Source organism: Haemaphysalis longicornis, unplaced genomic scaffold (assembly GCF_048455015.1).
Source record: "Haemaphysalis longicornis isolate Haplotype H1 unplaced genomic scaffold, Haemaphysalis longicornis Haplotype H1 scaffold_13, whole genome shotgun sequence".
Taxonomy (NCBI): Eukaryota; Metazoa; Arthropoda; class Arachnida; order Ixodida; family Ixodidae; genus Haemaphysalis; species Haemaphysalis longicornis.
In genome coordinates, this window is record NW_027526233.1 from 60,140,826 (window position 1) to 60,152,933 (window position 12,108).

General features: G+C 48.4%; 1 protein-coding gene across 1 annotated transcript in view; it reads right to left on the minus strand.

The window, feature by feature from the left end:
• Window positions 1–1,980: 1,980 nt before the first annotated feature.
• Window positions 1,981–12,108, minus strand: part of LOC144163857 (neprilysin-1-like) — a 45,959-nt gene continuing 35,831 nt past the window's right edge. Inside the window, exons 7-8 of the mRNA XM_077694537.1 lie at window positions 10,554–10,916; window positions 1,981–2,212 (exon numbers count right to left, since the gene is read on the minus strand). Coding sequence (XP_077550663.1) covers window positions 1,981–2,212; window positions 10,554–10,916 — 595 coding nt within the window. The remainder of the gene's footprint in view (window positions 2,213–10,553; window positions 10,917–12,108) is intronic.

The following is a 12,108-nucleotide window of genomic DNA, read 5'->3' on the forward strand; positions in this document are numbered from 1 at the left end:
GTGCGTCGCAGCAACACGACACGAGCGTGCGCCTGTGGAACCTGCTTAGCTCTGGGGCGATTGGTGACGCTGCGCCGGAGCCGCTCGATAAATATACACGTGTCACATAATGCGTATACCGTGTGTGTGTCATTGAAGCAGCAGTAAGCATAATAATCAAGCTAATCCTAGAAAACCAGGAAAGCTAATAATAACCAGCTGAACCTTAACTCATGCTACGTATATCCTGGCATAGCCGAGCTAAGCCACTGCTATTTTCTTTTCTGGAACCTGTGTTGATTGGTGTCTCTTAGGTTGCTTTAGACAAATAAGGATCAACTATGCCATGATACCGTCCACAGAATAAACTTGTACATTACCACAGAATAATTTATTTATTTATTTATTTATTTATTTATTTATTTCACATACCCTCAAGCGCTTACGCATTGTAAAGGGGAGTGGGGTACAGAAAAAACAGAAAATGTAAAGGAACACAACTGCGGCAATAACAAAACACTCACAAAAAACACGTGGGCTGAAATCTTGCACTGGTAATACAAAAAATTGACAGAACAGCAGCACTGCAAAAATAACCCAAAAGATAGCATAAGCCGTGCTAATCCGCACACGTAACATAATAGTATGAAAATTAGTCATGCCGCATCGTCGCCCAAGAAAAAAGCACATAAAGTCTGTCGAAAAAGAGTAAAGTTCGGTATCTGCGCAATGTCGCTAGGTAGACGATTCCAGTCATTTGCCGTATTTGGAAGAAATACAATAAAAGTAGGTATTCGTGCGACATTGTGTTATCGCGACTTTATGTTGGTGATCTATACGAGCAGAGCGGTACGCAGGCAGCGAGATGAGATTGTGTTTAAGTGAGGCATGATTATATATCTTGAAAAAGAGACTAAGGCGAAAAACTTTCCGACGAAGCCATAGACAAGGTAAAGACAGTGTAGATTTCATGGATGAGACACTGGCAGTGCGGTTATAATTTGATAGGATGAAACGACATCCGTTGTTTTGTACAAATTAATGCTGCACATCCTGTGTTTATGATCATCATCATCCAGTGGTCCACAGAAAAGGCACTGCTATGCGACAATAACGTCCTCCAAGGACGCGTTGCCATCCAAGGAGTGAATTTTGCTGTCAACATATTATCGGCAGTCTGTTAAGAAGGCATAAATCTTATTTGAAGCCCCTTCACGGGACATTCCTGGGGATCGAATAAGAACAGTAGGTTACAGGGTCGTCCAACTCGACGTGATTTATACAAAAACCGAGGGAAGAAAGCTCGCTTTTTAATTACAATGAGGGCGACTCCGCAAAGAAGAAAGTTGATTTCGTTACTTGCAAGAATCGCTGCGTTTTCCCGCCAGTCGATACATCAGTAATTGATACGCACAGCCACGACCCTACGCGGGGCGTTAATAGCTCGCTGTTCATGCCCGTTTGCTCAGTAAAGTTACAGAAAATAATATTAGGTAATGCTCAGTTTCGAAAGCAATAGATCCCATGGCAACGTAATGCAGTTCGCTGTACAGGCCTAAGGCGCACAGCACGCCTTTGGCAGAAAAAAGGCTTCCGAAATTCTCGCAAACTGATGGGGTCGGGCCAGAGGTGCTGAAAAAGCGAGTACAAACAAAACAGCTAAACAAATAATCACAGCACTAAACATCGGACACCTTTCGTTCGCACAGGGATGGCGTGGCAGTTGTCAAAGCTAAAGAACCCTATTGCGAGAGTAACTTGCGCGTGGGACGCTAGCCTTCGTCAACACTCGACATTGGAACAGGGCCACACGTCAAGGCGATAGGACCGGTCCACATCACAGTTAGCCGTTCTTGCATTGTTCGGGCAATAACGCAAATGTATATTCAAAACATTGAGTAATTTAAGGAAAAAAACGAAGTTGTCCGCAAGTGAACACATCTCGCGGTACACCGCGACCGACCCAGTTGACAGCAGCTGCGGCGCCATGACCACACTGCACTAGATGAAGGGACACTTGTTCATGTTCAGCTTGGTTATCCCGCGGCATTGAAAGGCGGGAAAGAACTGGTGGATGTTTGCGACGGCCAGGTGGCAGCGCAGCCGAGGCAGCAGCTGCTTCGCGTCCTCGTGGGTGCTACACGTGAGCAGGCAGAACCGTATAAAGAAGGCCTGGTCATGCTGGCGTCTCTCTCGGGATCGCTGAGCTCGAGTGTGATACTTGATCCGGTACCTGCGCAAGGGTTGAGTCAGAGGGAGCTGGTTACGCAGTTACTAGTTTGATGATCGTCTAGTTTGGCGGTGAACTAGCCTGATGATTGATGATAAGGTCAGTGCCCTCATGACAAGAAGTTAAAGGGGCCCTGAAAGCCGTTTTGAGCACACTAAATAAACTAGCGCAAACGTTAGACCTGGTCGTCCTCGTCATCTGTGCCAATTATTACTCTTTTACGCGCAGCGCAAAGCTCGCACTTTTGTTGCAAAGTTTGTCGCTCTTGTCTTACCCTTCCCGCGTGTTTTTGGACGCCGCCATCTTCACATGTCTACGTCACCGATTCTTAGATGTTCGTCATGAGGTAGACATCCTGTGTTTGAGCGACTTTTTCACGCACTTCCGAGAAAGAGATGTGTCGTCTACTCAGCGTCGGCTCGCCGGCTGATCTGCCAGTGGAGTGCCGGAGTGCTTGGACATTTTACGACTATCCAAAAAAGTGTAAACAAACACTTAACCGTTTGTATTGAATGAAACACAGCCATAACATGACCTGGATATTCTCTTACCTAAATACGTTCCATAAAGAAAGCATTGAAACCCCGTGGCTCTTTTTTCGTGCAATCGCAGAGAACGCCCTGAGCCGAATGCCCGGGTTTGATGCATACATTTCATTCAACTTCAAAACTATCCAGAGATGGGTTTCGAACAAACACAACATCACAACATGCGTTGGAAGTTTGAACCGCCATTGACGGACGATCGGTTGCCTCCTCCTGCCCGTCGTAAATTCGGCACTCAGCTCGCGCGCGGTTTGCGGGGACGAACAGCAAGTCACTTAGCTCTGGCGACTAAGTCAAGAAGGCTTTTAAACACGCAAACTGCACATATACCACATGCGAGGTTGAGTCGTACGTCGCTCGAGAAAGATAATCCAAACCATGGGAAGCACTATCCACCCGCAGACTTCGCATTTCATCGCGAAACAAACGCGTCCACAACCCACACACCATCGTCTCCTGTATTTCTACAATGTCAAACGCATCGCGCACTTCCCAGTGGGAGCGAGTGGTACGCCTGCTGTGCCCACATGTCGCGAGGTGGGGCCCCAAGCTGAACGTGGATCACGCAACCGTAACTGACTTCGAGGGCGGTTTGTGCCTTGTTGCCAAGGCAACCGAACCTCTATGTTTGAGATAGGCAAAGAGGCACTCGCGCCAGCGCTAGAAAGCTCAGAGCCGCGGCGGAGCATGTTTTGCCAGCGTTGCCGCTCTCCACCACGCGTCGCCCCAAGCTGAACTGGTCACATGATTGAAGCGCTGGAAAGGTGCATCAAAGGAAACGAGCGCACGATCCTCCCTGTGCGGCTGCTGCGAGTTCGCCGCCGATAAAAAGTCACGTGCTCCCCGATGTCAACTGGATTGAAATAGATTGGATTGGGTATTATGGGATTGGATTGGAATTGTATGTACTGTACACACGTGTTGTACTCATTTATATGCGCGAGTGGGCAATGCCACGTGTGATTTACAGTAAGAACGATCCCCAGTGCTTCGCCCAATCGGCGTGGTTCACTTCGTGGAGATGAGTGAATTCTTTTTGTTCCGACTACGGCCTTCTACCATGCACAGGGGCCTTCGGGACATACAGTGCAGCATAGCCGACGATCGAGTAACGCGCAAAACGTACACAAGGGCCGGAAGAAGGACAACAGAGACACGCGCTGTTGTCCTCCTTTTGTCCCTCGTGGACTTTTTGCGTGTTACTCGTCAGCTATGGAATACCAACTTGCCCAGAAGTCCGCATTAATCAGGTACAGTGCAAAGCAGAACTCTGGTACGTAATGGCTAATGAATTCCACTGTGCTTAAAGATGAGACATTTATCGAAAAGGTTCAAAGGGAAATCAAAGCACTGCGGTCGTGAACTATTGGTGTGGAAAAGTGGGACACTTTCGAAGCACAGACAAAAAGTTTCGCAATCACTACAGGGTGTGAGGAGGCTGCCCGCAAAAAAGAAAAGAGGCGCCGTCTTAACGAGACCATCTGCGCGCTCATTGAGACACCCGAAAAGATGCCAGGGGAGTTTAGAGAGGACATCCGGTTAATTAAAGAAGAGTTCCGGGAGAGCTGGAAAAATGTTTCTGGGGTGCTCTGGTATATACGGAGCAGGGAACAAAGGTTAGAGTTTGAACCAAGGCCGTCGAAGCTTTCTGCAGCCTTCCAAAGGAAGCACACGGCGCGCAAAACCATCACGGAGGTCAAGCATCTTTCGGGCTTAGCAACAGGCAGAGAAAAAGTAGCTAAATCCTTCGCGGACTATTACACCGACCTATTCTCCCTAAGAACGGTCCCAACACGATCCCAGCAGATATGCTAAATGAAATGCCCAAAATACCCGAAGAAACTAAAGAGGTTACATAGAATTGATAAAAAAGCCAATCCTAGCGCCGATTGCCCATCTGTTTTCAACAGGTTCTTCTTATATGTTTTCACAGAGGAGGATTATTCCAATGTGCCTACTTTTCCTGAACTTGACGCCGCCTATATGGAACCCATTACTGTCACAGTTGGAGGCATTGAATCACTCATTAGTAACGTAAAATTATCCACTTCAGCCGGTATCGATAACATTAATTCCAAGATATTAAGGAACACCCTCCCCATATCAAGCAAAATATTATGCCAAATTTTTGAACAATCCCTAACATCTGGCATGCTACCTGACGACTGGTTAATAGGAAAGATGAAAAGAATTCACAAAACTCGAGATATTAACTCGCCTGACAACTATCGACCCATATCTTTAACTTGCATATGCTGCAAAATGCTTGAGCACATAATAAGTTCACACGTGTAAAATCACCTCGAGACGAACAATTTCTTTTTTACTAATCAGCATGGTTTCAGAAAGGGATTTTCGTGTGACACACAATTGTTTGAATTACCACCGATTTACACTTTAACATGAACAGCAACCTTCAAACGGACTGTATCTTTCTTGATTTTTCTAAAGCCTTTGATCGCGTGCCCCACTGCCAACTAATCTCTAAGTTATCTGCTCTAGGACTTGACTCTAACATTATCGTGGATTCGTAACTTCATTTCTTTCCGACAACAGTTCACTGTTGTTAACAATTTCGTGTCTCCTCTTTCTTCCGTTAGTTCGGGCGTACCGCAAGGCAGCGTCCTTGGGCCCTTCCTCTTTTTAATCTACATTAATGACTTACCCTCCGAGATTACTTCTTGCATGCGTCTTTTTGCCGATGATTGTATAATATACCTTTCCATAAACTCCAGTAGTGACCACTTAACCACTCAAGCAGATCTTAACCATATTTCTAACTTGCGTAGACAAATGGCTCATGAAATTGAACTTTACAAAATGCGAGGTAATGTCCTTCAGCCGTAAAAACATAAACTCTGAATTTTCCTATTACTTGAACAACACGATGCTTTCCCACACTTCTTCCTACAAATACCTTGGTGTTCTTCTCACAGAGAATCTTTCATGGGCCTCACACATCGCGTATGCCTGTGCCAAAGCATCACGTTCATTAGGCTACCTACGCCGCAACATGCGAAATTCCCCTACTAAATTCGAAAACTAGCCTTCCTCACCTTTATTCGGCCAATACTGGAATTCGCCTCAGCAATTTGGTCCCCTCATCAAAACTACTTAATCATAATGGCAGAAAAGATTCAAAATAGAGCTGCCCCCTTCATATCACGTAACTACGACATCGGCTCAAGCATAACACAAATTAAATTAGACCTTCAACTGCCGCCATTAGATAACCGCCGCAATATTGCTCTTCTCTGTATGTTCCAGAAATATATTACCTCTAATAAACGGACGCGGGTTCAGCTTCAAACACCTCACTCTTTTTGGCGCAGATTGCTTAATCAGTTCAGCTTCATGCGCATATACGGTACAACTAATGCATTTATCTCATCACCACTGCCTCGGGCCGTTCGTCTTTGGAATAACCTCCCTGATTGCCTAGCCTCCATATCTAATCCCGACACATTTCGCCGTCAGCTACTCACTCTCTTTAACATGTGACCATGTTCCTGAATTTTGACTGAATTGCGTATTACGGCGATTTACATTTCCCTTGTCCTTTATTTGTTGAAAATGTATCCCTCTTTCGTCATGTTCAAGTGAGCAAGTTGTGCATCTTCAAATTTACCTAACCCTGTACCGGGGCATATGTGATTTCAATTATGTTTTTTGTTGTTGCACTGACCATGCCTGTAAACTGTACGTTATCTGTTCTGTACCTTCCCGATTTCTCCTTACCTAATGCCCTGTACTGGGGCCTGTAAGGTTTTTTATGAATAAAGAGTAAAGGTGATCAACACCTCCATAAGAGAAGCGGAAAATGAGCGCACCATCAAGAATCTCCCACGAAACAAATTTCCGGGGCCGGATGGCATTATTTGAGAGTTTTCTGTGGCCTTTAGGAAGAAACTGAGTCCCATCCTCGCCATGGTTTTTGAAAAGATAAGAAAACAAGAACGCCTACCGCCCTAAATACGCACGAGCCACTTAGCCTTAATCCCCGCAAAAAGTATCCACCGATTCCGTACCCGATTTCGCTGATTATCGGCTGATCAGCCTCCTCACAACATATTATACGATCCTCACCCGAATTCTAGCCGGACGACAGTAGAGCGCACTGAGCGCAGTGGTAGGTCCGCACTAGCGTATTTAGTGGTTCTAGTCCGCACCAGACGTGCGGTTTCAAAGGGCGGTCCATCAACTCAAACCTACATCGCATGAGGGTAGCCTGTGAGGCGGCAGGATCAGGCTTTCTACCTCTGGCCGTTGTTCAGCGCGACCTAAGGAATACATTTGATTTGGTGGACCACAGATTTTTAGTTGATCTCCACCAACACTGCGACATTGAGGAAACAATGATTGAGTGGATCAAAATATGCTACGCGGACATTTCTACCAGTAATAGATGGGTCGGTGAGCACGCCCATAGACATCCTTAGGTCTGTATGCCAAGGCTGCCCCATGTCACCCATCTTATTTATACTTCTAAGGTCATAAATACCTCTAAGGTCATAAATGCCCTCATGCTGGGAGGTGAGGAGCTCCGTGTTCTCGCCTACACCGACGATGTGGCCTTCGTTTGCATACACAGATCACAAGTGGGCGAAGTAATCAGGCTAGCGAATCAGTTTTGACGCTTTTCAGGAGCAGAGCTAATCCTACTTAAGTCGAGGGAAGCCTGCTTGGGTGAACGGGCCTCCAAACCACGTTGCCTATTTGGAGTGACCTGGGAAAAGGGAGGACCAGTTACTTGGGCGTCGACCTCAACCAAAGCGTCGTAGTCACAAAACGATGAAAACCCAAGCTGTCAGCGGCGGAAAGAAAGCTCCAACCGTGGAGAAACAGACACATCACTCTATTCACGAGGGCCCATGTATGCAACGCAATAGCATACGCCCCGGTGCTGTATATATGGAGCCCGCATAACAACCATTGACGCAGGCTACCTGACCAAGCTGCACGGGTCCTGGGCGGTGTCCTTCTGGCGTTCCACGTACGAACCCATGCGCCGCTAAAACCTTTTATGGAGCCTGGAAAGGGGTGGGTTCGGTCTCGTCAACGTGGAGCTCAAATGACAGTCCAGCGACTGCTGTACTTTCTGGATCGAAGGGACTGGTTCCTTGTGGCCGACGCGAACAGCCTGGGTGCCAGACGTTTGGCACCGTGGACCGCCATCACGGCACCTCCCTGCTTTGGCACAAGCGCCACCGGATTCTATAAAGAAGTTGCGCTAGCCCTGGCCCTTGCTCGAGCATCATTTTTCTTGGGAGTACCTAATCAAAGCAAAGCCCAGGAAGCTACTAAGACCTCGTGGAGAAGGGCCGGCCGCCCCCTCTCTATCTACAACCCCCAGCTACTGACGACGTATTGAAACGGGTAAGAAGACGCCCTGTGCCCACAGATTCAAATGACTTTTTCTTCCGCCTCCACATGGGAGTGCTGCGGCGAAGGCACGTTTGGAAGATAAAGGTTTTTTTTTCTCCATAGCGGCGCGGGCTGGTTTCTCTGCGGAAAATGGGAAACGGCGGGGCACGTCCTCATTGTGTGCTACACCGCGTCCGGCTTCTGAAACGAGCTGCAGACTGCGTTCACTGAGCGATGGGACCTGTCGTGGTCAGACCTCCGGCGCCTGAGTGCACCTACAAGGAACAAGGCGCTTCGACACTGCGCAGTGGTCATCGGGCTCCACTCTCTGCAGTGTGGATCGAGGGCCAGAGTAGACGCCGTGGAGTGCGCTCGGAGCCCCAAGCCTGCCTGGTGGCACTTTACAGCACAGGCTGAATGGTCGGTGAGAGCGATGGGAGAACCAGATACCGACACAGACGTTCGCGACTCACTGCAAAAGGGATGTCGAGCCCCGGATAAGTTCAAAGCGAAAGAAATGCGACGCTGGCAACGGCTGTGACTCGCGCGTGGTCCTACCACTGCGGTCTCTCAACGCTGTACTCCACTTATCAGACGTTCTTCACATCAACCAAGAGTATACATCCGCCTGTGAACTCGCTTCTGTTCCAGCGTTCTGTGTTCAGTCCGTAAATTTTACGGTATTCGGCAATGTCATGGTTTCGTGCTTGTAACTAATTTTGCAGTCGCAGTCATGTGATTGGTATTTTGTGACTCAGCGAAGACTCACTTGAAGATGGCCGAAGGTTATGTCGCGACAGTATGTACAGTGCTCACGGATTGAAACGCAACACAGCGAGCGCGTGGCCGTCGGTACATCCAGCGCCGTCGGTGGACGCCCGTGGAAGCTGAGTGTTGCATTGTGGTATACCGCGAGGATGAGACCGTGTTGACCGTAGACTTACTGCTTCCTGTTGCCAATGAGCGGGACCTGTGGTTCCCCGCAGTGCATCGGGGCGCTGCGAGCCTGGAGCACTGGAGCGCGTTTTGTGCGCTGACGGTAGTCGCCCGGCTGTGCGCGCATCCGATTTTGCGGCATCATGTGCGCGAGCTCTTGTTACGCGTGCCCTTCCAATGCGGCACAGTAATGTCCATGTAATGCAGTCACGCTCATCTGAATAAAACAAACTTTTGTACGAAGGAACAGCAATCTTTATTCCTGGGTGCAAACAAAAAAAAAAGGAAAGACGCCTTTGCAGGCACGTTCGCGTGTGGTGTAGTGCATTAATACTTCGTCGGCTCTCCTCATTTTTAGTTTATATCATGGATTAAAGTTGGCTGTTCCTTTGTGCAGACGCTCGTTTTATTGAGAAAAGTGTGACCGTGCTTTACATGGACATTATCTGCGTCGCATCGGAAGGGCACGTGTAAGAGGAGCGCCCGAGCAGACTATGTCGCTAAATTGGCTGCGCCGACTGCCGGGCGGCGACCAGCAGCGCACAAACGCGCCCCAGGCTCGCAGCGCACCACTTTCCCTGCGGCGAACCACAGCCCCGCTTGTTGGCAACCGGAAGCAGCAAGCCTACGGGTAAAACACTATCGCCCTCGTGGTATACCACAATGCAACACCTAGCTTCAAAGGGCGTCCACGGGCGGCGCTGCATGTACCGCAGGCCACGCTCTCGCAGTGTCGCGTTTCAATCCGTGAGCACTGACAGTCGGAATCAGTTTGAAAGTGATCGCTGGGGTGGCAAATAAACAAGCAGCAGCGCCATGTTACGACCTGTATCAGGGTTGTATCATGCAAGAACCAACGAGGGGAAGAGCGCACTGTTACCTGTTTAGCCAAAGTCCTGCAAACAGCCACTGTGTACGTTGAAAGGCCCACTAATCGATGCTGCCATGATCACCTTGAAATTGATCGCGACTACGCGCACACTTGTCAATGCCTTGTTCGTGCCTGTGTATCATTAATATATGTAAATTTGTGTAAATAAATTTTCTGTATCAAAAAAGTCCCTGTAACGATGTTGTATAGTACTTGGTTTTAAACGAGAAGTCTCAGGCTCGAGTCCGATATTGCTACTTTTTTTTAACATTCAGAATTTTTCGGTCATCGTGATTTTGTTAACATTTTTTTACTCTGGTTTTTACTATATCAAAAGATCCACGCGCAGGAATGTTGAATTACGTTTATTGTATGTTGTGTTCTGCTTCGTTGGGCTGGGTTAAAGTTTGTTGCAGTTGTACTGAATTTGGGTAGGGTATGACGCGTTCGGTTAGGTTACGCTAGGGTCGGTGAGGATACGTTGGGGCGTACTATTATTCAGCAAATTTTAGTCCGGCCAGCTTTTATGGAAACTGCCGTGAGAATTTCTCGGAGGTGATTCTCACGGCTGCCGTGAGATTATACGCAGCCTTTCCGTCGTCACATCCCGCTGCGAGAGTGCTCTTGCCTGTCGAAGGCGATGCGCGCCGAGCGAACCCAGATGAAGGCGTCGTCGCGCAGTTCCTTGGCCATCGGCAGGGTGGTGTTCTCGAGATGGCGGTACTGCTCCTCGAAGCAGCGCAGCGACTCGGCGTACGCGGTCGCCGTTTGGTCGGTCCACCAGAGCGTCTCGATCTTGTCCGCCCTGCGGGCCGCGCCTGCGGGTCCGATGGCCTCGCTCAGCGTTTTGGCCACGAGCGCGCCGAGGGTGCCGTAGTTGAAGGGCTCGCCCACGCCTTTCGGGTAGAAGACCGGCTCGTGCATCATGATCGTCGGCATGAACAGCTCGCCCCGCTCCTCCAGGTACATCACGTCGCCGGCCAGCTGCAGCCTGCACTCATTTCAACAGAGTGATGCTGCTAACAGACCCCATAGAGGTTCAGAGTAATACCGTATTTACTCGCGTAATGATCGCACTTTTTTTTCCAAAAATATGATGCAACTTTAGGGGTGCGATCATTACGCGAGGTAAATTTTTCGCGAAAAGAAGTTTGAGCGCAGAAAACGCAAGTTGCAGGTCAGAATGTTTACGATAAGTCTCATGAACATAATAAAAACAAACATAACAAATAAAACATAATAAAAACTCCACCGACCACCGAATGACCACCTAGTGGCGCAAAATGCCGTGTTTTCATTACGCAAAGTGCCGGAATTACTGAATTACGGAACGCGCCGGAACGAGTTTGCTGCGAGGTGAGAACGAGTCGACCAATAAGTGGCTGCTGCTGTCACAGTGTGGGACATCAACACACGGCTACCGGAGCAGAGCCGAGCGCGTTTTTTATATGTCTCGTGAGTACATTATGTGTATTTAGTGAGAGTTTCTTCCGCACCAATATTGAACTCATGCTTGCCGATATCGCCATATCATCAAATCCGCGTCAATAACGTAGCCATGTCTGCTTTGCTTGAGGAGGACACTAAGGTAAGCACGACCATTGTCATCAAACTTTGCACACATACGACATATGTCTGCGGCAAGTTCAGGGTGCAATCATTGCGCGGGAAATTAAAAAAAAGTATTTCGTCGACGAACTCCAGGGGTGCGATCATTACGCGAGTGCGATCATTAGGCGAGTAAATACGGTATATACTAAAGGTAAATCTGGCGCTGCTGTCGCGGGCTGTCGTGGGCGTCACCATTGCAGCTAGCGTCGCTAAATAATCACTTTGATCACCCGGAAGACTCTGGGGGCCATTTTGTTTCTGGCTTGCAGTGTTGCCATCTCTCCCAACGAAACCGCCGCCGGTTGTGACGGGCTGAGTGTGACCGGTCGCTCTAGAATCCGCGCAGCAGACAGATGGACAGAGAGAGGACATACACCCAGAAACAAACTGGCTGCGCTCATATGTAAACAAATATCACGTGGTGCCGACCGACCAACGTCCCTCCCCTACTTGGATTGGCTAGCCACATGGCTCCTTTTTTGTCTCGAAGCCAAACTCAACAAAAAAGGGTAACATCGTCTTCCTATTCATCTTGCGTGAAGCTTCTAAATAAGCCCTCACAAATAAATCTT